This window comes from Leptodactylus fuscus, chromosome 9 (genome assembly GCF_031893055.1).
Source record: "Leptodactylus fuscus isolate aLepFus1 chromosome 9, aLepFus1.hap2, whole genome shotgun sequence".
Lineage (NCBI taxonomy): Eukaryota > Metazoa > Chordata > Amphibia > Anura > Leptodactylidae > Leptodactylus > Leptodactylus fuscus.
In genome coordinates, this window is record NC_134273.1 from 34348443 (window position 1) to 34375701 (window position 27259).

Genomic DNA, 27259 nt, shown 5'->3' on the forward strand with positions numbered 1-27259 from the left:
GTCCTAAGGTAGCCACTTTTTTTTTTATGCAGACTAGATTTCCGTTCGGGGAGTCCCCAAATGGACTCCCCGACTGGAAACCCATGCGCAGATCTGAACACGGGCCTAACTGTGCTTATTACTCAGGAACATCAGAGGCTAGATAGAAAATGCCAACTGTGCTGGAATTCAGTGGAGTGGTGCCTATTAACAGAGTCTAAGAACTAGAATTGATGGAGGTGGTGAAAGATCTTCTTTAACACATTTTAGCAATAAAAAACAAACCTTGCACGAGCATATTAACTCATGGAAATAGGATCACACAGCCAAAAGCAGTCTCAAGAAAATGCACATAGTCTAAATGTGATCTGAGCACCTCACATTACTACATAAAGTTATGGACAAAAATGTGCAATAGTATCAAAATAATGTCCAGTAACTCTTTAAGGTATGTACACACGGCGGAAATCTTTTCCACCATGTGGCCTTTTTGGCGCGGATAGCTGCGACAGGATGCAATGCATTGGCATCCCGTTGCGGCATCCTACTCCTGATTAGGCCCGAATGGAAAAAAAAAATTAAAATATATTATACACACACACACACACACACACACACACACACACACACACACACTTGGCCAAAAGTATTGGCACTCCTGCAATTCTGTCAGATACTACTCATTTTCTTCCAGAAAATGATTGCAATCACAAATTCTTTGGTATTATCTTCATTTAATTTGTCTTCAATGGAAAACCACAAAAAGAATTGTCAAAAAGCCAAATTGGATATAATTCCACTGCAAACATAAAAAAAGGGGGTGGACAAAAGTATTGACACTGTTTGAAAAATGTGATGTGATGCTTCTGTAATTTGTGTAATTAACAGCACCTGTTACTTACCTGAGGCACCTAACAGGAGGTGGCAATAACTAAATCACACTTACAGCTAGTTGAAATGGATTAAAGTTGACTCAGCCTCTGACCTGTGTCCTTGTGTGTACCACATTGAGCATGGAGAAAAGAAAGAAGACCAAAGAACTGTCTGAGGACTTGAGAAGCAAAATTGTGAGGAAGCATGAGCAATCTCAAGGCTACAAGTCCATCTCCAAAGACCTGAATGTTCCTATGTTTACCGTGCGCAGTGTCATCAAGAAGTTTAAAGCCCATGGCACTGTGGCTAACCTCCCTAGATGTGGACGGAAAAGAAAAATTGACGAGAGATTTCAACGCAAGATTGTGCGGATGGTGGATAAAGAACCTTGACTAACATCCAAACAAGTTCAAGCTGCCCTGCAGTCTGAGGGTACAACAGTGTCAACCCGTACTATCCGTCGGCGTCTGAATGAAAAGGGACTGTATGGTAGGATACCCAGGAAGACCCCACTTCTTACCCAGAGACATAAAAAAACCAGGCTGGAGTTTGCCAAAACTTACCTGAGAAAGCCAAAAACATTTTGGAAGAATGTTCTCTGGTCAGATGAGACAAAAGTAGAGCTTTTTGGGAAAAGGCATCAACATAGAGTTTACAGGAAAAAAAAAAAGAGGCCTTCAAAGAAAAGAACACGGTCCCTACAGTCAAACATGGCGGAGGTTCCCTGATGTTTTGGGGTTGCTTTGCTGCCTCTGGCACTGGACTGCTTGACCGTGTGCATGGCATTATGAAGTCTGAAGACTACCAACACATTGTGCAGCATAATGTAGGGCCCAGTGTGAGAAAGCTGGGTCTCCCTCAGAGGTCATGGGTCTTCCAGCAGGACAATGACCCAAAACACACTTCAGGTCAGCACTAGAAAATGGTTTGAGAGAAAGCCCTGGAGACTTGTAAAGTGGCAGCAATGAGTCCAGCCCTGAATCCCATAGAACACCTGTGGAGAGATCTCTTGATGGCAGTTTGGAGAAGGCCCCCTTCACATCTCTGGGACCTGGAGCAGTTTGCCAAAGAAGAATGGTCTAAAATTCGAGCAGAGCCTTGTAAGAAACTCATTGATGGTTACCGGAAGCAATTGTTCGCAGTTATTTTGTCTAAGGGTTGTGCTACCAAGTATTAGGCTGAGGGTGCCAATACTTTTGACCGGCCCATTTTTGGAGTTTTGTGTAAAGTGATCAATGATTTGACTTTTTTTTTTTTTTTTTTTTTTTTTTTTTTTTTATACCAAAGAGTTTGTGCTTGTAATTATTTTCTGGAAGAAACTGAGTATTATCTGACAGAATTGCAGGGATATATATATATATATATATATATATATATATATATATATATATATATATATATATATATATATATATATATATATATTATACTGTATATGTAATTCCCCCCCCCCCCAACGGTCCATTCTTATCTTCTCCGAGCCCTATTTTATTTACTTATCTTGGACATTAGAAATCTGGAGATTAGGGATCCATAACTTCCCCTCATTATGGAGTATCTTACACTCCCGCAAAGTATTACAAGACCGGCTGCTTCACTATCAAAGTACTTTCAAGCTGTTGGGAAAGATGACAAACTATAGACTGCTTTTTGGGTTTATAGTACATCGTATTTTTTGTGGATTTCTAACTTTTCAGCTGAAATTGTGGAATAGATTTATCAAAACTAGCACAAGAGAAAAGTTCACCAACTCATTTCTCAGAGGTCCTGTGGAAGATGAATGCAAGAACTTCTCTACTTTCCTTTGCAGTATTTTTGATGAATCTTTCTCGATGTATTTTGCTGTGGCGATGACAGACTACAGGTCTTGACCAAAATCATAGATTGCCTGCAGGATGTAATAGTATTTGCTTTGCAATACCTACAGTTTAGCTGCACAAGCTCAGTCTGCTCATTGACTGTCACATCCTTATTTCCCATGTTGCCTTGTGTGCTTGAGTTTGTGCTCTTTATAGAACCTTCTCTTATAGGATGTGTGTTCACAGCTCTGAAACCACTAGGGACCTGTAAGCCCGGTCTGGTATTTCAATAGCTGTACAGAATAGTAAAGCCTCTGGTAGCACCGCACGTCTTCTAAAGATGATATGCTATCACTAGATGTCCAAAAATCTAGAGTGTATTGTCCCAAGATTGAATGAGCTATAAATCAGCTTTTCATCCTATATGACAGTTTTATGTATCACATGGGTGTATTCAGTCCATGAAATACGGACCATACGTTGGCTGTATTTCCTGGGCAATATATTGTCCCACTGCATGATCGTACTTTCATGACTCACAGTATTATAGATGACTGATACTGTGAGACCAGGTCCCCAGACAGTGTTCAGTCTAGGAAATCCGTATTTCCCAAAATGAATACACCTGTCTGAAAATACTCTATAATAGAGTGAGATATTACCCCCCTGTATACCACTGATAAGGCCAGTGCCACAGTTTTAGAAGAAAAGGTAAGGCCACTCATGGTACGTAGGTGGGGCATATGTTGAGTTTGTTTGCATGTTGGGCTATAGCTGTGCTGACTAATACAACAACTTTTTGTTCCCAGGTATGCCAGGGACATGGAGCACTTCCTCTAATTCAATTCTTCAGATTGATCCTAAGTCTGGCGCTGCTCTAGCACGAGATTCTGGACTTGTTATTGTGTATTATGAAATTCCTGGGTTGCTCAAGACCTATCGAGAGGTAAGGAACCCTTAGGGTGCATTCAGACTACGTAACGCCGGGCGTGTATGAGAGCCGTACACGCCGGCATTACGGCAGACTGCCGAACACTTCCCATTCACTTCAATGGGAGCGCTCGTAACAGCGGCGTTTACGAGCGCTCCCATTGAAGTGAATGGGAAGTGTTCGGCAGTCTGCCGTAATGCCGGCGTGTACGGCTCTCATACACGCCCGGCGTTACGTAGTCTGAATGCACCCTTATAATGAATCTTGACCTGTGTCCTGTGAAAACTCTCATCATCATATCACATTAGTAGCAAATAAAGATTAAACGTAAAACTAAACTCCAACTTCTATAACCTGGGGATTGGCAGTGGAAGAGATGGATGCCCCTTGATACTCCAGTTTGTTACTGTAGTTTTCATTCTACTGCACTAGGTGCCACAATTTGCTATCGAGGCTTTACGCCAATGGCTTCGTCAAGAGAATCCTTCCCTTGACCAAGCCGCTGAGCAAATGTGCACTGGGTTGTGTTCCCCTGCTATGGTCTGTATTGTGCCTCCCCCTGATCTCTGCTGCTTTGCTACAGTTTTTAATATTGATATACTGGTTCATTAAGACTTATTGATTTCTATATGATCTTTAATGGTGGAGTTAGTAGTGCTAGTATAATCTTATCCATGTATATTAATGAGGTATAGTCCTATATGTTTCATTCAGATGTGGCTTTATTTGGATGTTCATGTGTTTGTCTTTATTTATCTGTATGTTTTTATGAATTTACAATAAAGATGTACAAACTTTTTATGTCATTTTCCTGGGTGTGTTTGATATGTTGGTACTGTTATTATATATCACTTACATGATCTATTCTCGTGTAGCATTTGCAACTTTTTTGAGTAGTTTTGCACATTTTTGTAACTGCTGCATGTTATTCTAACGCATTAATTATATACCGACGATCAAGTGCAGGTCCAGGAGGAATAACTGGGGAACAGTACAACTCGGAGCTTTAATCCAAAATCCCCAGAATTGTCATTCTTTTGGGAATACATGTATTTACTAAAAAAGGACAAGAGAGCTGACAGATCCTTTTGTGAAGAACTGTTCCTAGTGGAATTACCTTTGCCTCCATCTCTGCCACTTACTGCTAAAAATAACCTCCTATGCAGGGTTCAGCAATATCTGCAAAATTCATGGAGGATTTTCTTGTAAGACTCGGATAAACTATTGTAGTCCTAGAAGGGGAATTTGTTCTGGATGAGATCTGTCAGTTCATTAAAGGGGCTCTTTTCTCGCTTAAATAAAATGTATTGCTGTCACTCTTCTAAGTATACTATGTAGGGCTGGGCAATTTAATCGTAAGCTAATTTGAGTCAGCTTAAAGCAAATTAATTAACTGATTTCAATTATTTTCCATCCATGTCACCCTTTCTTACACCGTCATAGTCTAAAGAATATGTCGCCATCTGTACGCTATCCAGTCAGCATTGCTGACTGTCATACAGGGGGGTCATACAGTTCTAGTTAATTAATCGTAATCAAGTTAAAATATGACCTAAATTAGAATCTCTATTATTCGCCCATCCCTAATACTCTGTTACTTGTTTAATGGTCTTACTGGGGTTAAGCACAAATGCAACCATAGCATGCCAGTTTGGTGATTGTGCGACTCAAAGGAACAACTAAAAATCTCCAAACGTATGCACATCACCTCTATGAGTTACTCTATCTTATGTCTTGGTCTTATGTTTCACCATATTTACTCCTCTGTTGCTGTATGGATTAGTATACAAGATAAGGCTCTCCTACGTTTAGCCCCGACTGTCCACATTCATGTGCTGGGGGGATAGCAGTGCAAACTCTCTTGACTATCCTTTACATCAGAGATGTGGAGTCAGAATTGGCTTCTAAATTAACCTGAGTAATTATTTTATTACACTCTGTTATTTATCATGAGCAGTTTGCTACATATTTACTTTTATAGGAATTTCATCCCTGGTTTTTCAATGAGTTGGATGATCTTTACTTCTTCTGACTGATCCTGGCTGTCAGCCATTTGTGAAGGAGTCTGAGCAGGAGTTAGTGTTGAAGTGTGGCTAAATAGGAGTTAGTAGTGTGCCCTACTGCGTATATGGGAAGGGGCTATAGTATCATGGACATTCTTCGTAGCAGGGAGAATACTGAAGTGGGACTGCAGAGTATGTGCCAGAATTCGGTACAGACAGTGACCTTGCCCAGTGGTGGAGCTGTCAATGAAGATTACGGGGTTCACTGTGGAGAGCTTGGCTTAGGACCTCCCTTGGGGCAATTACAGCCTCGTGTGCCTTTTAAGGGGGTATTCAATTAATTTTCCCCTATCCTGAGGATCACTCAGCATCCATGGTTTATGAGAATAGGGGTCCCGAGTTCCTCACTTAAATGGATTGGCAGGTTTCTCATGTTTGTTCAGTTCTGTAACGGTAGCCGAGTGTTGTTATTGGCTTCATTTTAGCAATGACATAGAGATGAGTGGAATGGCAGTGCACATGTGCAACCTACTGCTCAGTCATACATGTGATATAGGATCCCCCCACCTTCTTCTGATCCCTGCGGTTGGACCCCTGCCAATGACACGGTTATCTCCTATCCTGTAGTTTGAGTATAGAGTAGCCTATGGCTTCAGAATTATCGTACTGTCAAATCCATGATTCAGAGGAAAATGTAATGAAATGCAGATTGATGGTCCCTATGGTGCTTTTGTGGTCAGCGGTACAGACAAGCAGCAGGATGGTTATTTTTCATTCTAGTTATGCCGTGGTCACAGATCCAAGTAATCTTGTTTTATTTTAGTCTTCTGCTTTATTTTGATTTGCATTTATTTTCTGTGAAATGTAATTCCATTCACTGCAGGTAGACACGCTGCATGGGAAATATCACTATACATATGTAAATGCTGGCTATTTCAGTGCATGCTGTTTGTGTCATTACATGCCAAGAGATTTCTCTATCTAATATTCAAATAATTCTTTTTTTCTTTTGCCTATTTCAGGTGTTAATACATTCACCACAGAGAACACGGGTTGTGGATGCAAATGGAGAGAAAATCAATTTGCAGTCTGCAAATATTCATAAATTCCTTGTGGATATTGGGGAAAATGGCAACAATTTGAAAGGTAAATCTAACAAATGGTTCTTACAGTTTTCTGGATGAATGGCCTATCTTAGCAGGCAGCGCAAACAATATTACAAAATGTATTTTCTCCTTCAGAGTGTTGTCTTTATTTCCACCAATGCTATACCTCTGCCTGGATAGTCTGTGCATGTATACATACAAATAGATATATGTAATATCAAAATAAAAAAAAAAAATATATATATATATATATATATATATATATATATATATATATATGTTATACAGACAATTCAGTTCATGTGTGCTCTGTAGAGCATCAGATACTTCTATAATAGCATGTTGAGCCCTGTTTATCTTTTGGTGACAATGGCATTGTTTGAAGCCCTCTGTAGTCTCCTCAGAGTTTAGAAGGAAGACCTAGTTGTGTTTCAAGCTGGTAACCAGAGGTTATGGGGACTTTTAAGGGGGATGTTTATCCACTTCACTGTGCTTGTGCTGTTTGGTCTCTCGAGCACCCATCCAAACCATCTTTTTGTCCGCTTCAGCTGCCCTTTTCTTAAGAAGTGAGAAACCATTCATCTCTCTGTTCATATGAATGCCTCCTTTATGCAGTACAATGACCCCAGTGTGAGCTTAGCCCATGGCCGCAATTACACACAACAGTTTTACAAGCCACTGACAAATAACCAGCCAACAGCAGTTATTACTACTCCATAAGTAGAGATTTAGAAAATCATGCTAAACATACATAAGCCTCCATTTTATTATGGCAAAGCATTTTATCGGAAAGAGTGAATTGTAATGATAGATATTAGTAGAAATGGCTAATTTTAATAAATACTTTTACTGTACATATGAAAGACTTATGCTAAAAAATATAGGATCCAGTATCAGAATTTTTGTTCTAAGAAATAAAACCAGATACTGAGGATAAAAATGAGCTGTTGTATCCTGAAACCCCTTGAATTCTATATCTCTCTAAAGGACTGCTGCCCCTGTTGCAGAAATATTGATGCCATTAGTTTTGGCTATTGATATCTGTATCCCGTCAAGTGGTTACTCTTTATTGTCTACCACTCCCTTGACAGTACAAGAAAGCAAAAAAAAAAGTGTAGAGCGCTACCGTGGAAGGATGCAACACAAAAATTGAGTTTGAAAGCCGTATTTATTGAGGTTCCAGTAATGGCGTGGACAGGGCTACGCGTTTTGACGCCGATCGGCGTCAGACCACAGCTTTGTGCTGGTCTCCAGGCCCTTGGCTCAGCCTGTTTTCCCCAGTCACCGGTTTTATACAAAACTGTGTATAAAAATCCTTTGACATGAATGCACTGTATATAACGCTTCCTAATAGTTTTCACTGACTACTACATATGAACTGGCCTCTCCAGCTAGGCTGCAGTGGTAAACAGGCTGAAGGATGGTGTCATTCTGTGAGCTTTACAGCAATCCTCTAGTGAGATTGGATCATTGCTCTTTCCTGCCGTCTGTTCCCCAGTGATTACTATTACCTGCTAAATCTATGTAAGGAATTAAGTTACATTAATTAACCTGTTTTTAATAAAGTTGTCCAAGGCAGCTCGGCAACAATTGATTTTCATGTTGTTTTCCTCTATCCATTGATGGTCTTGGGTTATTTAATATTTGTACGTTAAAAATTTAGTTTTCTTTTTTTCTTTTCTCCCTTTTATTTCCAGGCGAATGTTCTTCTGCGCAGATTGAAGCCATACAAGACCTTCACCCAGGAAATCTCATCAATTGCCATCTGCATTTTAAAGATCAGAATCCAGATGTTCCACTTCCTGAAATATTTTCTGTTAAAACAGGATTTGATGTAGAGACAGGTACATTGATTCTGTATGCTGATATCTGTTTTATTTTGTATGGCAGTGGTTTTAGTTTTTGTCACCTGGACCAGTCCCTGTTTAGTGACCATCCTGTTGTAAGCAAGGTCACTGAACATGGTTGTATAACCTGTATCACATTACCTAAAATCAAAAACTCCCTCTTGTAGTTAACGTTTTCTAGATCGGCTGTGTGAAGCATTAGTGTTAGGCTTGGTTCACACATCATTATGCCATCCGCCTGTTTGAATTCAGTTTGAATGTAGGGATTTTCTGTCCGCTTGAAAAGTCTGACATCTTTACTTGCGGACAGTGAAGGAAGGGCACGGAGTGCAAATTAACGATCGCCATTTAAATAAATGACAAGTGTCACGGACACAGCTAGTGTCCGCTCCTAATGTCCGTGAGAGATTTTGAGCAGACACACACACTACCTGTCGGACACAGACGGTAGTGTGAACGCCCCCTTACTTTGAAACACATTCACATTAGGTATCCCTGTGTCTGAAAGTGCGCGGTCTACTGAATATAGGGTATCTGCATTGCTCCTATTCCATCGGGAAGGGGTACTGCAGATACCCTATATTCAGCCAGGCTGAGTTCCAACTGGGGGGGGGGACCCAGTCCTCAAGCTCAGGGAAGGGGCAGACAGGCAACCAAAACACCCCCTCCTCTTTCCCAGCATCTACTGCATCCAAAAATTCCAGCCATTTTAATTTTTAACATTTTCCAGTAGCTGCTGCATTTCCCCCTAGGCTTATACTTGAGTCAATAAGTTTTCCCAGTTTTGTTTGTGGTAAAATTAGGGGCCTCTGCTTATATTTGGGTCGGTTTATACTCAAGTATATACGGTATTATATACAACAAAAAAAGTTTGATTTTTGCAAAAGTACTTCATACACCGTAATGTTCTTTTGTTTCCAAAACATTTTGTTATATTTTCACTTTGTGCTATATATGTGCGTGATTTACACTAGAGACAAGTTTTCTCCTTCTTGCTTTTTCTTGGGATCTGGGTACATTTGAAGCCGTTCTCCACACCCTTGTTTAATTTGCTATTTTTCTCCTTTAATACATCTATGCAGATGAATGATGTGCTGTGTGTCACTTTATCTTGAGACAACTTGCTAATTCTTAGCTGTCAAGTCTGATGTGAGCTGCACAAGCAGGCTCCTCACCATTATCTTATGTGTACGATATCTAGGTCACTACACCTGTTCCCTCTCAAGACAGCAGCTTTCAGAGAGCCAGCTAAAACATCTCAGCATGGGGGACACGTCTCTGACTGTAACAGCTTCCATACTTGGGAATCACGTCTACAGGGAGCAGATCAGTGCGCTGGTGTCTGTTTATCCTGGATTTTATGCCAATCAGAAAGAAATTGTTCTCAGCAATCATTATACAACAGCCGACATAAAGATATTTGGAGCTGCAGAAGTTCTGAACAGTCTGGAGGTGAGCGTTCCAATGCTAATCGTCCTTCTGTGCGAGCATACATTTTAATGAAGTGGGAATCTATACAAGTGGTGTTGGTTTATTGATGCTGTATTATAGAAATTTGTCACAGTCCCCTTTATATCCCACAAGTCCCATCTGTGTCATGTCTTAAGAGTGCTGAAAGAACTTGTGCCAATGTATCTGTTTTTGTCAGGAGCAAATTAGTTCTTTGGAGGAGTGAGGGCATTGCCTTTGCGCCAACCAGGTAAGTGGTAACGCAGATTGACAATAATGGCAGAGGTGGCACCAATTCACAAGGTCAAAATACCATTAAAGGTTGTTGTCACTTGAATCAGTCTGCTGGTTTGGGCTCTGAAGACTCCCTATGATTCAAATGTTCACCAATCTTTTAACAACTTTGCATAATTCAATAGTATAATGTGTATGAGAAATTGCACCATTTCTGCACATTATAGAGTACAACTCATATACTGCATTTTAGCAGTTTTCCCACACTGTGGGATTTATCACTAAGTTTCAGTTCTCCCCGATGAATTCTCAAGACAACCGTGCCTGCTTCAACCTAAACAGGGGCAGTGGTGAACCTAGCCTCTCTGCTGCCTGTAATACTCACATGCAGTAATACTCACAGGAGACGTCTCCCCACATTTCCAGTCTCTTCCCTTTGGACCGCCATGACCACTTCTTTCAGCTGTGACTTGACTCTGTAAAGTTTGAAACATAGACATCTTTGACTCCTCAATTCTCCCACAGCGGCCCCTGCAGCCTATATTATGCCCCACAGTGGCACAATAGAGGTTGCAGCGGGGCTACTGTGGAGCATAATAGAGGTTACAGGGGCCACAGTGGAACCTTCAAGCTCTATTATGCCCCACAATTGCACACCCATGAACTATTATTATACTCAGGGGTCTTTTCAGACCCCCGAGTATAATAATCGGAGCCCCAGGGGAGATGAGGGAACATAATAAACACTGTTACTCACCTCTCCGGGACCCGATGTTAAAGAGGACCTTTCATGGGTTTGGGCAAAGGCAGTTCTATATACTGCTGGAAAGCTGACAGTGCGCTGAATTCAGCGCACTGTCGGCTTTCCCGATCTGTGCCCCGGGTGAAGAGCTATTGGTGCCGGTACCGTAACTCTTCACAGTCAGAAGGGCGTTCCTGACAGTTTGTCAGGAATGTCCTTCTTCCCAGCAGCGCCTATAGTGCTGTGTGAGCCCCCTCCCTCTGCTCAAAGTACTCGTCCATAGAAGAGCACTATCAGGAGGGGAGGGAGCGTTCCTCCCCGCTCACACAGCACAGCACTATAGGCGCTGCTGGGAAGAAGGACATTCCTGACAGACAGTCAGGAACGCCCTTCTGACTGTGAAGAGCTACGGTACCGGCACCAATAGCTCTTCACCCAGGGCACAGATCGGGAAAGCCGACAGTGCGCTGAATTCAGCGCACTGTCAGCTTTCCAGCAGTATATAGAACTGCCTTTGCCCAAACCCATGAAAGGTCCTCTTTAATGCTGGCATGCTTCGGGCCTATATGGTAATGCCCAGACATCACGTGGTCTGGGATATTACCATATAGGCCCAAAGCCTGCCCTAGCAGTACCATACAGGCCAAAGCCTGTGTTAGCAGTAACAGGCTATTACTACTAGCACAGGCTTCGGGCCTATATGGTACTGCTAGGGCAGGCTTTGGGCCTATATGGTAATATTCCAGACCACGTGACGTCTGGGCATTACCATATAGGCCCAAAGCCTGCTAGGAGTAACATCTGATCCCGGAGAGGTAAGTAACATTGTTTATTATGTTCCCTCACCTCCCCTGGGTCTTCGATTATTATACTCGGAGGTCTGAAAAGACCCCCGAATATAATAATAGTGGTAGTGGGATCGCGGCCTGCCCGGGCCTACTCACTGCCGGCCTCCGCGGCCTATAGTACAAGCGGAAGCGGGGGCGGCAGTGAGCAGGTCTGGGGAGGTAGGTAAATAGGCCGCTACCTGCTGGAGATACTCCAGCAGGTAGCGGCCTATTATAAAACAAAAAAAGAAGTTTTATACTCGCCGATCTTGTTGTTGTTCCCGCCGCCTCCGCGATCCTCTTCTCCTGCAGGCTGACGTCTGCGTAGGTGGCGTCACTAGGCCGCGGACGCATGCTGATATGTCCTCAGACTTCTAGGTATCAGCGAGCGTCATCACGTAATGACGCCGCCCACGCTGATACCTAGACGTCTGAGTACGTATCAGCGTGCATAGGCGGACTAGTGATGCCGCCTACGCAGACGTCTGAACCAGCGCAGAGCGAAGCAGCTCTCCTGCGCTGGTTCGAAGTTAAAAAAAAAAAAAAAAAAAAAAAAAAAAGTCGCCCGTTCGCCGCCGCCCGAAGCGACCGCCTCAGGTCGCCTCATTAGAGGTGCGGCCTTGAACAGGGGTTATCTTTTCATTGACGTTCTGGTATCAGAAACCTCCCATAATGACCACTGTTCACCAGGGTTTTCTAAAACCAGATTCATGACCATCAACTGATCACTAGGCTAATTTCTGAATGGGTGCAGTGGTTCTTCTCCCCCCCCCGCCCAGGGAAATATAGTATTGCCTTGTGTCTTTTGCATTGAGGGGTCAGCAGTCTAATGCATGGATATGCCTGGGCTGGTAAGAGTTGCAGCACAAAAAAGTGGATCAGTGTTATTCAGACTAGACTTTACATTTCATAAAAGACCTCATGCTTTAATATATCTCTGCCTCTATAATCTCTTCCATAGGTTGCGACCGGATCCCCTATGGTGACTGTCTATCGAAAAGAAAAGTCCACAGGAGTACCCAGCTTTGTGACCTATGAAGTCAGCCTTACTGATGTTCACACTTTACATCAGGGACCATTGTCTACATTACTTTTTGTTTCTAGTTACACGTCCGACCAATCCATAGAAGTTCCCATCAGACTGATGGCAGCGACAGGCCCAGTTAATGGTAAGAGTAGTTTTTTATTATTTCTCTGCAAAATGGCAAAGATTTCTGGCCTTCCTGGATAGATTGTGGGCATGAAACTGAAAATGTCCTATAAACGTGACGCTGAAATGGTGAAATTTCAAGCACGACTACAGTAAACCAGTATTGCCTGTTCTACGCCAGCTATCCTATGGGATCCAGGTAGTTAAGATATGAGGAGCTGGTTGGTTGACATTTGTATCAACTTGCTCTTAGGCTTTCCTTTGACCCTTTCCTGAAATCCGCTGTACTAATATACCAAATTTCGGGTGTATGAATTGACTGGCCACCATAGCTGTCACGTATCAACTATATTAAACAGTGGAGACCTGGCAGCAATGCCCACAATAAGAACCGCTATGATGGTGAGCATTAACCGTTAAGTTGCCTCCCTCAAATGCGACCAAGGCATCTTTTTGCCTGCAGTGCATGTAATCCATTGTCTTGACAGTTGAGGCTGAATGAAGCCTCTCGGGCCCATCTTCAATACAGTTCTATACAGCCTGTAATAGAACTCTATGTACTTTACAATACATTAGCATTAGCTTTATATAGTGCTAAATATAGCAGTAAACCCTAAAAGTTCAGATTCCCCCCCCCTACCGCTACCCTTTCCTAGATCAGATCTAATAATAAAGTAAAACAAATACACTTTAAGGATCCTTGTGTTGCAGATTACAAAATTATAAAAAAAAAAAATGTTTTTCCATATGGTGGTCTGAAAACTTGAATAAAAAGCAATCAAAACATCAGGCATTCCCCAAAATGGTATAAAAAGTACATCTGGGTCTGCAAAAAGACTCACCATTGCCAAACAATTATAGCTGTCTGCGTCAGCAGAGTTGTGCTCTCTGCTGGAAGGCTGAGTGTAAAAAAATGACTGAGGTGGGAAAGGGTTAAACTTTAATCATTTTTGTCAGCAAAAATAGCATTGTTATTGCAATCACAAATTCTGAAACACAGTAAACTCCATTGTAGCCAGTAGGGTCCCTTTGATCTGCTTGAGAAAGCTCTCAGTCACAGCAGACATGTTCTAGACTGAAGCCGTGACACAAGTGTAAACAGAGCCACTGTTGTCCCCCTCCTTACATGTGACGTCTTGTAAAACTGAAGTAGTAAAAAAATTCCTCAATGCTTTTCCGTCTGGTAAAAATAATGGCCACTTGCAGTGCTTATAGGAGTTGTCTGGAATAAAAATCTCTACACTAATCTAAACACCTTCCCCCTGCCTACTAAATAACACAAGTGATCAAAAATCTATATTTACCCATATCCCTGGGGTAGTCATGTGACCGGCCCAGGGACATATGCTCATCATATGCTGGTTATCTGGTGAAATGGAATGTCATTACTACTCTTCTTCCCCCCCCCCCCCCCCATCCACTCATTCATACTTGCCTATCTTCCTTCCAGGCTTCTTCCTGCGGGACAGCACCTCCCTCTTTTCTAGTTCTTGCGCTGCTCTGTGCTCTGCAGCCAATAATAAACCTCTACTGTGCAGCTCTGCGCAGTAGAAGTGGATCGTTGGCTACAGAGCAATGCTGGGACAAAAGCGCACATCTGTAAAATCAGAAAAGTAGTAGAAGCTGTCCGACTGGAGGGAAGATAGGTAAGTATATAATGAGGTTGGGGGGTTGGACTAAGTAGGGAGGGTTAGTAGAGGGTGGGATAGCTAGAGAGACAGGGGTGTATGGGAGAGAGGAAGGGGGTAGTGAGGTGAAGAGGGAGCTTTAGTGGTAGTTACAAAGCAAGAAGCTGAACCCTGTAAACAAATGCAGAAGACAGCAGGAGCTCCCAGAAATCCCTCAAAACACTGATAAATGTATATGGGTGCATTTATTAACCCATTAATAGCACTAACAGACCTTTTAAAAAAAAAAAAAGTCCAGAAAACTTTAATCCCATCTGTATTTGAGGGAATGTTAAGGTATATATTTCAGCATTACAGATATTAATATCCCTGTAAAACCTGCTATATATATATATATATATATATATATATATATATATATATATATGTGTATATATATATATATATATATATATATATGTGTGTGTGTTACTTAGGTTTATTTGTCTTGCAGTGCCTTATACTGGAGAACATGGCTTCTACAAGACCTTCATGGACTCTTATCCAGTGTTCTTCTTCACCTTGTTTGCTGTCATAGCTGGGGCTGCCATTGCTGTTATAGGTAAATACACATTCCATAATGCAAGAATATTTCAATTTGATAATTTCACAATTTTATCATATAACTTTTTTCTCCTATAATTTATTCATTTATTTGCATTATTATTATTGTAGTTCTTTCACCAAAAGAGACTGTTAATCACCCGGCGTTTATCCCAAGATCTCCTCCTCAGTCTGCACAAAGACACAGTATGTATTAATACCATTGTATGAACTTCTACTCTTTGCACAAGTGTACACTGGATTTGTTACAACATTTTTGAGTAGTTTCCGCTTCTGCTCAGAAAATCTGCTGCAGACTTCTTCTAATGAATCCGTCGCATGATCTTGTAGGGTGTTTTACTCCCCCCCCGACATTCTGAGCAAAGGAGCGCCCCATTTAAAAACAATGTGAACATACCCAAAGTCTTCTGCTTCTACAGTGGTGGATTTTATACTTATTAGAAACCGTGCATGCTAGAATGGGGCCCTTTTAATGACCCCCATAAAAAGATGTGCCTTGATCATCAAGGGTTACAGAGAACCTTCCACCACTTCCAACAAGTGCAGGTCTTTGTATCATTTAATAGGTATCTCTCAACTGAGTCTAGCCCCCACCATTCCCAAGGAATACAAGCTGTTAGTTTTTGTGTCTGATGTGCTGTTTAGGCTCTGTACTGTCAGGAGGGAGGTGTCAGGCAGGAACAGACAAGGGGTGTAATTCTGAGATCTGTCACTGGCTGTGTCTGAAGCTCTGAATCACACCCCCTGCCTGACAGTGTCCTGATATTACAGAGCTTACATAGCACATCAGCCTCCAAAACTAACCACGCTTGTTGCTTAGGCATGGTGGGGGTTAAAGGGAAAATTCCAGCTGCGCTGACCTCAGTGGAGTGGCACTTATTAACAGATACTGAGAACTAGAATTGGTGGAGGTGGTGAAAGGTCCTCTTTAAATATGAAACCTCTTAAAACTGAACCTTTCTAAATCGTAAATGGAGAAAACTTTGTAAAACTTACATAATTTTTGCCGTCTTTTAGATTTTACACCTCCATCACCAGCGACTTATACCAATCGTCAAAGTCCAAAATGGGCAAACAACTCTATGCAGCTGTGGAGTCCAGACTATGCCTCCAACTAAAGAAACCCCGGACTTACCAAAGAGCAGATCTGTCATTTGGGTGCCTTCTGTAGTGCATGTGTCATGTAATGCAGCAAAAGGTTGACGTTTTATGTGTTTTTGTTGTGTTTGATGATGGGTTTATGCATACAGGGCCACTGTACTCTCCCTGATACATGTGGATACCACTGTTCTTCTTGGGTTAGTACCAAACTCAAACTCAGTGGGTAGCAAAGCCAGTAACAAACCTTCAGATGGCAGCAATTTTTAATGCTGTCCACTTGATTTCATTTTTGGAGTTTAATGATACTTGTTTGTATTAACCCTTTGATTGTATGGTATATTTTTATGAGGATTGGGTGGAATTGTTTATTTTATGCGTCTTTTACTGCAATTTTAGTTCTTTGATGTTTTTATTCATATTTTTTTTGTCGGTTGACTATATGACCACTCAGAGCGACTTTGCCTTCAGGTAGAACGTAGATTGCTTTGTGCGTTGCAGCTCTTTCTGTTAAACTCAGGAATATTTTGCACTGATTAGTAATTGTAGCCTTGCAATGTGAGCCTGACCAATTGGAAATGCATAGCTGTGAATCAGTCCTGTGTGCACGACCGTCTTTATCCACAGAAATGACAAGCCTTTTGAGGCCACAAGCTGGCAGCCCTGTACTTGTACGGCTCGCTTCTGACTGCCCCACTAAGCATTGTCTTTCAGTGCTAATGTACGAGCGGTTTCATGGTTAGCTATTTAGTACTCTGAGCTTGAGGCATGTTACTGATAGCGAGAAACCACTATCACCGGGAACATTTAGTATCGCTGCATGTGAGTAGACTGACCGGTGCTCCCCTATATACTATTGTAATTGATTTGATATCCTGTCCTTTTGCTTTGCTTGGTTTAGCAGGTCATTATTAAACAAGAGTTTGTTCAGGGATTTTTTTTTTTTTTTTTTTCATGGACCGCCCTTAGGATGGTGGCGGGTCCACAGGCAGCCACCACATAGATCAGTTGTGCAGAGCCCTCTCAGACACCTGTACTATATATAACATTAGGCCGGAAGCAATTAGCTCCTTGCCCTGTATAGTTACTGAGGTGCAGTACTGGTGCCCGGCCACTATACAGGGCAAGGTCCCAACTGGGACTGTGGGAAGAGGCTCTGTACAATTTGTCCGAGGGCCAAAAGGTGGCCCCCCACATAGGTTAACTGTACAGAGCCACTTCTGTGGGGTTGGAACCAGTTGGCTCCTTACCCTGTATAGTGGCCAGGCACCAGGACTGCACCTCAGTCACTATACAGGGCAAGGAGCTAATGGCTTTTGAGTATAGTACAGGCTTCTGAGGCTGCCCCCACAAAGCTGATCCTGTGGACCTGCCACCATCCTAAGGATAGGCCATAAATAGTCCATGTGGGGGCCAGCTTCGGTTCTCGCATCATTTATGTCCTATGATAAGGATGGGCCATAACAAATCTGGAAATCTTTTTAACACTGAGAATAGCAGTAGCCCACCGTTACCTGTGCACACTGAGTCGTATAACCTGAATGGAAGGAGGGATCACTTAGGGCTAGTTCACACGGGCACAGTGGAGGTGGATGATGGTGTGGAATCCACATCATAATCCGCCCCCTCACAATAATGGTCTATGGAGACTGCTAGCGTTCTCTTTTTCTGCGAGCGGCATGTTGCAGCTCGCGGAAAAAAGAAGCGAGCTGCCCTTTCTTCAGGCAGATTCAGCGGCTGCATCAGCTGCGGCGTCCGCCTCGCGACAGCACCCTCTGGAGTCAGCCTATTCATTTGAGCGTACTCCGAAGGGGAAGCCGCGACAGTCGTGGCAGGCGTATTTTGGCCCAAGAGTGACATGGCTCCCCACGTCACTCTGTGCCAAAATCCAACCTTCTGTTCCCTGTGTGAACGGGTCCTTACTCTTATTGTGTAATGCAGCTGCCTTATATAGCATATCCACACTCTTTTTAAAGACCCACTCTCAAGAACATGATGAAGTGGGTTATAATTCACATCTAAGTAGTGGACTCTTAAAGGGTTTTTGGGAGGGAATTACAGCTGATAATTGTCTTTGGGACAGGTCAGACATCTGGCACACCAGCCAATCCCTTAATTGAAGGGGTCGGGGTGCTTTGGCAAGTGCTGTGGCCTATTTGTTTTTTACCAAGCACAGCGCCATTGATCTTGTAAGTGGCTGTACTTGGTACAGCAACTTCTGAATGTTACTGAGCTGCATGCAGTATCGGACACAGCCGCTTCTCAATGTACTGTGCTATGCCTGGTGATGAAGATCATAGCACAAAAAGCCGAAGGATATGTCATCAGTTTTAATGTCCCGGAAAATGGCTTGAAAGAAGAATTCCGGCAGGGAAATGGTGTCTTCTAGAAAATGCCAGCTGTAGTGGAGCTTTAGCCTTAAAGAGATATTTCAGTCATTACACGTTACTACCTATAATGTGGATATAACTGTCTGATCAGCAGTATGAGACTGCTGGACCCCCACTGGTCACAATGACGAAGCCTTGAATAATGGAGTGGCAGGTCAAGTCTGCACAGTTATGCTCCATTCATTGCTATGGGACTGCCAAAGAGAACTTGTGTGTTTTTGGCTGTCCCTTAGAATTGAATGAAGCACATGTGCAATCTACAACTCTGTTCATTGTTTTATTACACATAGCCCTCGTTCTTGTATTTGGTGGGGATCTTGGCATCCATACCTAGGTGAGCAGTTGTCTCCTTTCCTTTGAATAGGGGTTAATATGTAATAACCAGAATATCTTTCTAAAGGGGGTTTCCTCACAAATGCTTATCCTGTCTAATTGCTGGGGGTCTAACTACCGTTCATATGAACGGAGGTCCCAGAGTCCACTGTGTAAATGAAGTGGCAGTACTTATTGTCTAATTCACTTCTATGGGACTAGTAGAGTTTGGTCAGTCCCGTAAAAGTGAATGGAGTGATGGCAATACATATTTACTAATGCTCCATTCACACAGGGGACTTGTGTTCACTGAATCTTCAAGGATTGTGCCCTTTGCAATCGGACATTTATCCCCTATTCTGTTTGTAGGGAATAAGCATTGTTCGTGCGAAAAACCCCTTTAGGCTGCGGCCCCACGTTGCGGAAATGCAGCTTTTTTTTTTTTTTTATTTTTTTTTTTTTTATTGCAGATTTTGTTGCATTTTCTTGAGCCAAAGCCAATAATGTCTACAAAAGGAATGGGAAATATATAGGAAGTTCTTATACTTCTACCTTTTATTCAATCCTCTCTTGGCTTTGGCTCAAAAAAATGCAACAAAATCTGCAATAAAAAAAGCTGTGTTTCTGCAATGTGGGGCTTTAGCCTTAAAGAAGACCTTTTCACCAACTCATTGCATCCTTCAACACGTGTGGTGTGGTACCACTGATTACAATTCTGCTGGAATTTCTTTCCATAGCCCACACCATACACAAGTCACCACCTCTGTTAGTTTCAACACAAAGATACACTGTACTGTCAGGTGGGTGGTCCTGGGCCAAAGCCGACATAGGGACCTCCCACCTGACAGAAATGATTGATTGGGAATGGCGAGGGCTAGAGGAAAAAAAAAAAAACTCCAGTTGTGTCCTATTGAAGGATGCCAAGAGGGAATTGGTGAATGTGTACATAACAGTCCTAGTTATACTGTATATTAGCTACATTCCAGTATCTACACCTGTATACCTCACCCTATACCTATAATGTATACATCCTCTGCCTCTATAACTTGTTCATCTCCCTGTTTAATGGCTTTTTTTTTTTAACCATTTATTGACCATTCATATTGGATAATTCAGGTGACAAATTGTGAGGTCTCAGGAAATAAGTGGGACCCCTGTGACTTGCTTACCTCTATGGAACCTTGAATATGAAGAAAGGTTTTCCAATACGGACAACCCCTTTAAATGTGAATGCCTATACAAAGATTCCATTGTACATTATATATACATCTACTGACATTCAGCACGTCCATATGTCATGTTTCCTGCCCTGTAATACTGTGTTTAGGGATTATGGATAGCTTCCATTTGATGATTTTTGTGTTTTAGGTGACAATGCAGATTCCTGTAAGAGATGCCGGTTTCATTTTAATGCATACTTCCTGTACTAGTATTGATTTAAACGGCACAAGGATATCGCGTGTTAAAACAGCTTAAATAATTCAGTCTGCCAGGTTTCACGATGCTAAAAATTTCATGGCCTATCCCTGTTGTGTGTAATAGGCGGGATACAATGTGAAAAATGTGAAAATTTTTTTTTTTTTTTTTTTTTTTTAATCTTTATCACAGTCAAGTGCTAAAGTATGAAGCTTGTTCTCAGGAGCCAGTGAAGGGTTCTCTATGCAAATACCTCAAGGTTTTTTCTTTTCCCTCCTAAGGATGAACCACATTGAATGTACACAATAATCTCTATTCTTTGTATACTATATGAGCTCATGTTCATCATTTTTGTTTTACTCGCTATTATTGTGACTGCCATTTGTGCCTTATTTTTACCTTGTCGGCTGCATTGCAAATTTCCTTTGTACAATAAACAGTTTCTTAGTACTTTCTGTTTGCTGACTTCTTGAACTTTTTCTCAAGTGTTTACTTCAATCCTTGTGATGACGGTGATCAGAAAAATGAATGAAGGCAAGGTTATTCGCATAGCTATGGTACAGTATATTCGTGTTCACAGTTCTCTTGTATAGTAAGGTATCCCAAAGACTCCTTATGCATTGGCATCCTCACAACATAGTTGATGGTGCAGGGCAGCTGTTCTTCATAGCAACACATTGGAAGAGAACCTCAGCTCTTTCCATTCAGAGAATAATGTGCTGTAAATGGTGCCAGGGAGGAGAGAACCTCTTATGGCTGCCCTGCCCTATTACCTAAATTTCTTTGGCTAAGGGAGTCCATTTGGTTTTGGGTCTGTACTTGTAAGTATTTACGGGCATTATTGATGGGGAAATTCTAGAACGTTTAGCAAGCAATATTACTACAGCAAAAACAATAATTCATGTATCTGAAAATTACATGCGCAAAAAGAGAGTATAAACTATAGTCAGCCATTATGTCAGTCAGTCACAACCCAGTTTAACACATTTACGTTATATCTGTCTAGCAGATCCGTTTAACAGATGCAAAAACCAGATGGCCTCCCTTTTACATAGTCAATGATTAAAAAAAAAAAAAAAAAAAAGTTTGGTCCATTTTATTTTTTTGTCACCATGTAGTATACGTTTTTACACATTGACTTTGTGCAAAGGGCTGGCCATTTCGATTTTTGCATCTGTTAAATGGTATTTGTCTAAAGACTGGTGCTTTCACCAAATTTTCCGCAAAACCGACGCACCCTCTGCCCAGCAGTGTACCTGAAAGTATAGTTCCGGGATTTGCTGCAATCTTTTTCTCCCCATTTTCTTTCCAGCAAGGAAATGTTTCCAAAAACTATTTGTGCAAAAGTTTTCATACAGGAAACTGGCATACAAGACATGATAAATGTCCCTCATAAACGGGGTCGGAGTGGCCCACTGGGGAACCAGTGAATTCCCCGGTGGGCCACGAGCCTATTAGTTCTTATTTTGCAAATGCATTGGTCAGGGGCCCAATGGGTATATTCGGGCCCCTGACTTCCCAAATGGGCCCCTGTAGCAATTACGGCAGTCAAAAACATTAGCAGACGCAGGGTCTTCTGTTCCCTGCTGTGTACATTGCCAGCGGGAGCCTGTGCTTCCCCTCCCCCTTCTCCACACAGATCGGAGTATGCAGGGGGAAGTCAGCCAGCTGCTGCGATGTAGCCAAATATAAGTGGATTATTTTATTTTTTTTTTTTTTTTTTTAGGTATATGTATATTTAATGTGTATATCCGTTTACAGTGTCTGATGGACTGTATGTTTGTAGAGCGGGGTGTATATATTGTATATGAATGTATGTGTGTAAATATATGGTATATGTATAAGGCCTGGTTCACATCTGTGTTCAGTATTCTGTCTGGGGAGACCACTTGGGGACTACTTTTTAATGCGTTCAGTATTCCGTTTGGGGGGCCCACAAGAGAACTCCCTGAATGGAATGCCAAACGCAGATGTGAACTGGGCCTAAGTATATCCAGCATATGTGTCCTTCTATGTTTTGTTTTGTAAACGTGTACCATTGTGCATACTAGAATTGTATTTTATAGTGTGATGCTCAGTATATTGAGATGTTAAAGGGTTTGTCCAGGAATTACTGTTCTCTGCAAGGAGGTCGGGGAAGGTGAAAAATAAGGGATGGGGGGGGACCGTACTCTCCTGTCCCCAGTCTCTCCCACGGTCGTCTGGTCCAGTGTCTCCTGGGTCTTGTCTTGGCAGATGTCATTGCCTCACATGACTGCTGAGACCAATCAGCAGCCTAAGGAAAGGACACGTGACTAATGTGAGTGATATCGCAGCTCCTTTCCTTAGGCTGCTGAGGCGGAAGATTGGCCTGAGCGGTTGTGTGGTGAGGACTGCAACTGGAAGAAACCCCTGGTCGCTGCTGGACCAGTCAGGGGTAGGAGGATCAGGGACAAGTGAATGTGGGTTTGTGTTCTCCTTCCCCTGCCTCCTTGTAGAAACCTGTAATTCCTGGACAACCCCTTTAAGGATTAGGCCTAACACAGCGAAACTCAGCTAAAAAACACTGGAGAGAAAAAGCTGTCAAAAAAAATATATATATTTTTTCCACAGCGTTTTTCATTGAGCTTTTGATGCATTTTCTCTGCAGTTTCTTCTCCTATTAAATATATGTGGTATTGCTCGTGACTCCGCAGCTAAAATGAACAATCTGTGGATGAGATTAAATGATATTTTATTCACTTTATTGACGCATTTCTGCAGCCAACATAATCACTGTGTCTCATGTTATGGAAAAGCAGCTTTTATTTGTTGCACATTTTGCTGCTGTTTTTTGAGCCAATGTCAGGGGTGAATTGAGCAGCATGGAGAAGTGTAAGAGCTTACTATATATGTCCCATTTCTTTTGTATCCATTCTTGGCTTTGGCTCTAAAAACTGCAACAAAATCTGCAACAAAAAAATTGCTTTTCTAAACTTTATCTAAAACCGGCCCTGCTTGTAGGCCCTCCCCCTGTAGCCTGGAAACAAATCTAATTGCAGCTTGTTGCTGTTAGCGTCACTGACGCTGTGCGCGGCGGCGGGATTCAGCAGAGGAGCTCAGACCAGTGGTGTGGAAGGTAAGTGCAACTTAAACACACCCAAAACAACTTTTTCACCTATTTTGCCCCCAAAATCTTTCAACTGCACTGACCCCCTCTGAGAACTACAACCCCCAGCAGCTCTAGATGTTCTGTAGCTGTTGGGAGTTGTAGTCCCCACCCCAGCTAATATCCTACTGTATTATTATGATGGTGTCTGCTTTAGGGCTCCAGCATAACAATATCTAAGTCACAGAAACCGCTGAGTACTTTTCTGTCTGCCACTTTCAGTTTGAAAATGGTGGACACCCAGTAGACCTCATTATAGTCAATGAGGGTCTGTCGGTGTCCATGTGTAATCGCCAGCACCGTCACTGCCTCTCAGCACATATTGAAGTCAATGGGAGCTGAGCTGCAGTGAAGGTGCTGGGTGACTAAACAGTGGATTAAGCTTTCTGCTTTCAGACCAGTATGGTGTACAAAACGGGCGCCGGAAGTGGTTCTGTACAGCTGATGGGGCCGTGTATCAATCCCCTAGCGATCAGGTATTTATGGCGTATCCTCAGCCTGAACAACCCCTTTAATATGCCCCACACAATTTAGTGTAGCCTAAATTTGCATCTCCTGAGTTTTTTTGCAAACTGAAAAAAATCTGCTTCAGGAATTTTTTGACATGGTTTTGCTCCAGCACACTGTATGGACCTGGAAATTTCTCTTTAAAAAACAAACACTAGCGGTTTTTGCAAAAACCATGCCAAAAAGAACACAAAAATTTTGCAACACAAGGCACACAAAAAAAGCAACTGCTTCAAAAGTATGACTATTCGAAAAATAGAAATGTGATAGATAGATGTACATTGTTACATACTGCTACAAAACTGTACAGAAAAGAATACCCGGCGCCCATAATATGATTCTCAAAGGGAGCCCAATGATCAACAGTTGCAACTTTTACCTGGACACCAACCTGACAGGGTGGTGGAAAACAGAATAGCTACAGGATAAAGACCTGGAAAATACAGAGCCCTACTGGAGAATAGGATTAACAGAATGAACTTGAATAAAATATTAATTGTATTTGGTTCCAATGACTATAAAAAGGCTATGTGTTTCGCCACCGGTCTGGTGTCTTCGTCAGACATAGACAAAAACAGAAATACAAAATGCTGATACTAAAGGGTTAATTCCTTCCCATTTCAAATTTGCTTACAGTTTCCATTACATTGTAATGATTCCATTTAATGTACCATATAAATCCTCTGGGGACCTGAATTCAGCTGCCGAAATCTGCACAGAATCCACAGCAAAACCTATGTTGTATATTGTACAAATCCAAATGTGTATTTATCGGCAGGTATTACTGTCTTGCTGTGGATTTTAAAGGGGTGAAAATCTGTATAAATCGATGTGGGTATGATCTGGAAATATGTACAAATCTTCCCATTATAATCTTTCTCTGTTTATACGCCACTGTTGCTTTAAGCGTACATGTATTGATGTGACATAGGGCAGATCTATACATCAAGCGAATACAGCTGACTGCTTTTCCATCAAATGTATTTTCTGTAAATCTCTATGGAAATATTACAAACTGTATTGAAGCTCTGCAGTAAGGTAAGTTAGGACTATATGTGCCCAGCAGATGGCAGTGTAATAACACAACTAGCCTAAGTGAGTAAAAGCGTAAACACGTCATTGACTTGCAGGCAGGATTATCTTTATTCACACATTTATGGTCTGCAGTTGTAAATTGGCTTTTTTCATTTATGACCTAAATTCCGCAAGTTCCCTTAAACAGACCATTCTACATCATGTTTTGGTGAATTCCCACAGGGACCCCTTTTGATCACCCCAATGGGGTTACAATGTACTACCTTCTGAATGGAGCAATAGTCATGCAAGGCTCGCTGTTGGTCCTGTGGGATTGCCAGAGGTCTTCAGCAGTCCAATAGGAATGAATGGAGCACCTGCATGACTGTCTTTCAATTTAGACTCGGGTACACTGTTTCCTGGGGGTGGGGCAATGGTTGGACCCCTGCAATCTGAGATTCAGACCAGGCAGTCAGAAGATGTGCTAAATCTTCTATTGGGTGATAATCTGGTGAATTTTTTAGAAATTTTTATCTAACATTACACCACCTATTGGCATATTATATACTATATTGGCATATTTTAGCCTATGCACCATTAACAGACAGGATACAAAAAGTGTCTTAAACACTTAATAAATCAGTCAGGAGTCTGCTGCATTTAGCTTAGTAAATCTTCCCTGTGTGAATCAGTGTGACACGTCTTCCATTAAAGTTATCTGTAGCTGTTCAGAAAGCTGTCAGCTTTATAACACTGTACTCAAGAGCTATATTGTAGTTATGGATTGTCCCATCTAAGCTGGACTAGAGGTTTATACCATGAAAGGGAGTGCTATGATATATTACAGCTTATCGATTCCTAAAGTGAAGACAGCCATGACCGAAAATAACGGCGCCTGTCAGCAACTGAAGAACGCTATTAGGGCTCACCCATACAGGGTAGACTCTATATAGGTGTTCAGGGAGATTTTCCATTTAAATAAAAGTTATTCCCCTATCCATAGGGCTTAAACGTAACAGCCAAAACATCAAATGTAACATCTAGTAAAAAAACAAAACACCACTTTGTCCCTATCTGGGTTAGGGTTTCAGTTTGGGGAGTCCGCTTGGACACCCCCCCCCCCTCCCCTCCCCCGAATAGAAACCTATACACATGAAAAATTGGCTACTTGGGAGACTCGCATATACCATAGACTATAATGGGGTCCATGTGGTTTCCGCACGAAACATGTAGAGAGAAAAGTCCTGCAAGCAGCACTCTTCTCTCCACGTTTCATGCAAAAACCTAATGGACCCCATTATAGTCTATGGGGTCTGGGGTTTCCTTAAGGTAACAGTTTTTTAATGTGTGCAGGTTTCCGTTCGGGGGGGGGACACACTAACACAAATGTGAGCTGGGCCTTGGATGACCATAGATATTTTCTTCAGTGGATTGGCCCAGAGTAAGAATATAGTTCTTCGCTATCAGTCCTATAGACTGGAGCTGGTCACACCGGACCGTCGGGATTGGACATGTCTGACGTATTCTGTGGAAGGAAGGAGGAGGAACCAAGTGAGTGAGAAGCAGAGAGATGCACATAGGTGTGTTTCTGTAACTAATAGTAAGTACTTTATTCACATTAATACTTTTCAGTATTGCTGTATAATGTCATCCATGCTGCTTGTAAATAAAAGAGCGAAAGGCTAAGTTCACACGTGAATTACATGTGGCAAAATTTGGTTCGGAAAAAAAACTCTTCCTAATTTAGTTTTTGGACCTTGAGGCGTTTTTTTGGTAAAAACAGCTTCAGAAAACGCCAGGCAGTTTTTCCCTGCTGGGCAGTAAATGGAACTTTCATGAATGAACCTCCCATTCACTTCTATTGCCTTCCTGAATCTGCCTCAAGAAAGGTCATGTCGCTTCTTTTTGGCACTAGCGGTCTCCATAGACCACCATTGTGAGGGGGCAGATTATGACGTGGATTCTGCACCATAATCCGCCCCCCCTGTGCCAGTGTGAACTGGCCCTAAGGCTTTATTCACACCCAAGTTTTTCTGGTTCCTACTGACTGCACACAGACGCTTTATGGTATGACTGTTTTGTGTCAGCGTTCTGTTTGTTTTCCATAAACGTGAAAAATCAATCAACTATTTTCAGAAAAAAGTGCTATACTTTATTGACTGTGATCAATTATTCACTGACCCAAATATTTTAATGGGCTCCAAAACAGACCAAAATAGAGCTC

General features: G+C 42.0%; 1 protein-coding gene across 1 annotated transcript in view; it reads left to right on the forward strand.

Moving 5' to 3' along the window:
• Nucleotides 1-16617, forward strand: part of NUP210 (nucleoporin 210) — a 54550-nt gene extending 37933 nt beyond the window's left edge. The window contains exons 33-40 of the mRNA XM_075286953.1: nucleotides 3461-3597; nucleotides 6608-6731; nucleotides 8389-8535; nucleotides 9740-9990; nucleotides 12752-12959; nucleotides 15062-15169; nucleotides 15283-15357; nucleotides 16189-16617. Of these exons, the coding sequence (XP_075143054.1) occupies nucleotides 3461-3597; nucleotides 6608-6731; nucleotides 8389-8535; nucleotides 9740-9990; nucleotides 12752-12959; nucleotides 15062-15169; nucleotides 15283-15357; nucleotides 16189-16289 (1151 nt within the window). The 3' untranslated portion in view covers nucleotides 16290-16617. The remainder of the gene's footprint in view (nucleotides 1-3460; nucleotides 3598-6607; nucleotides 6732-8388; nucleotides 8536-9739; nucleotides 9991-12751; nucleotides 12960-15061; nucleotides 15170-15282; nucleotides 15358-16188) is intronic.
• Nucleotides 16618-27259: the final 10642 nt, after the last annotated feature.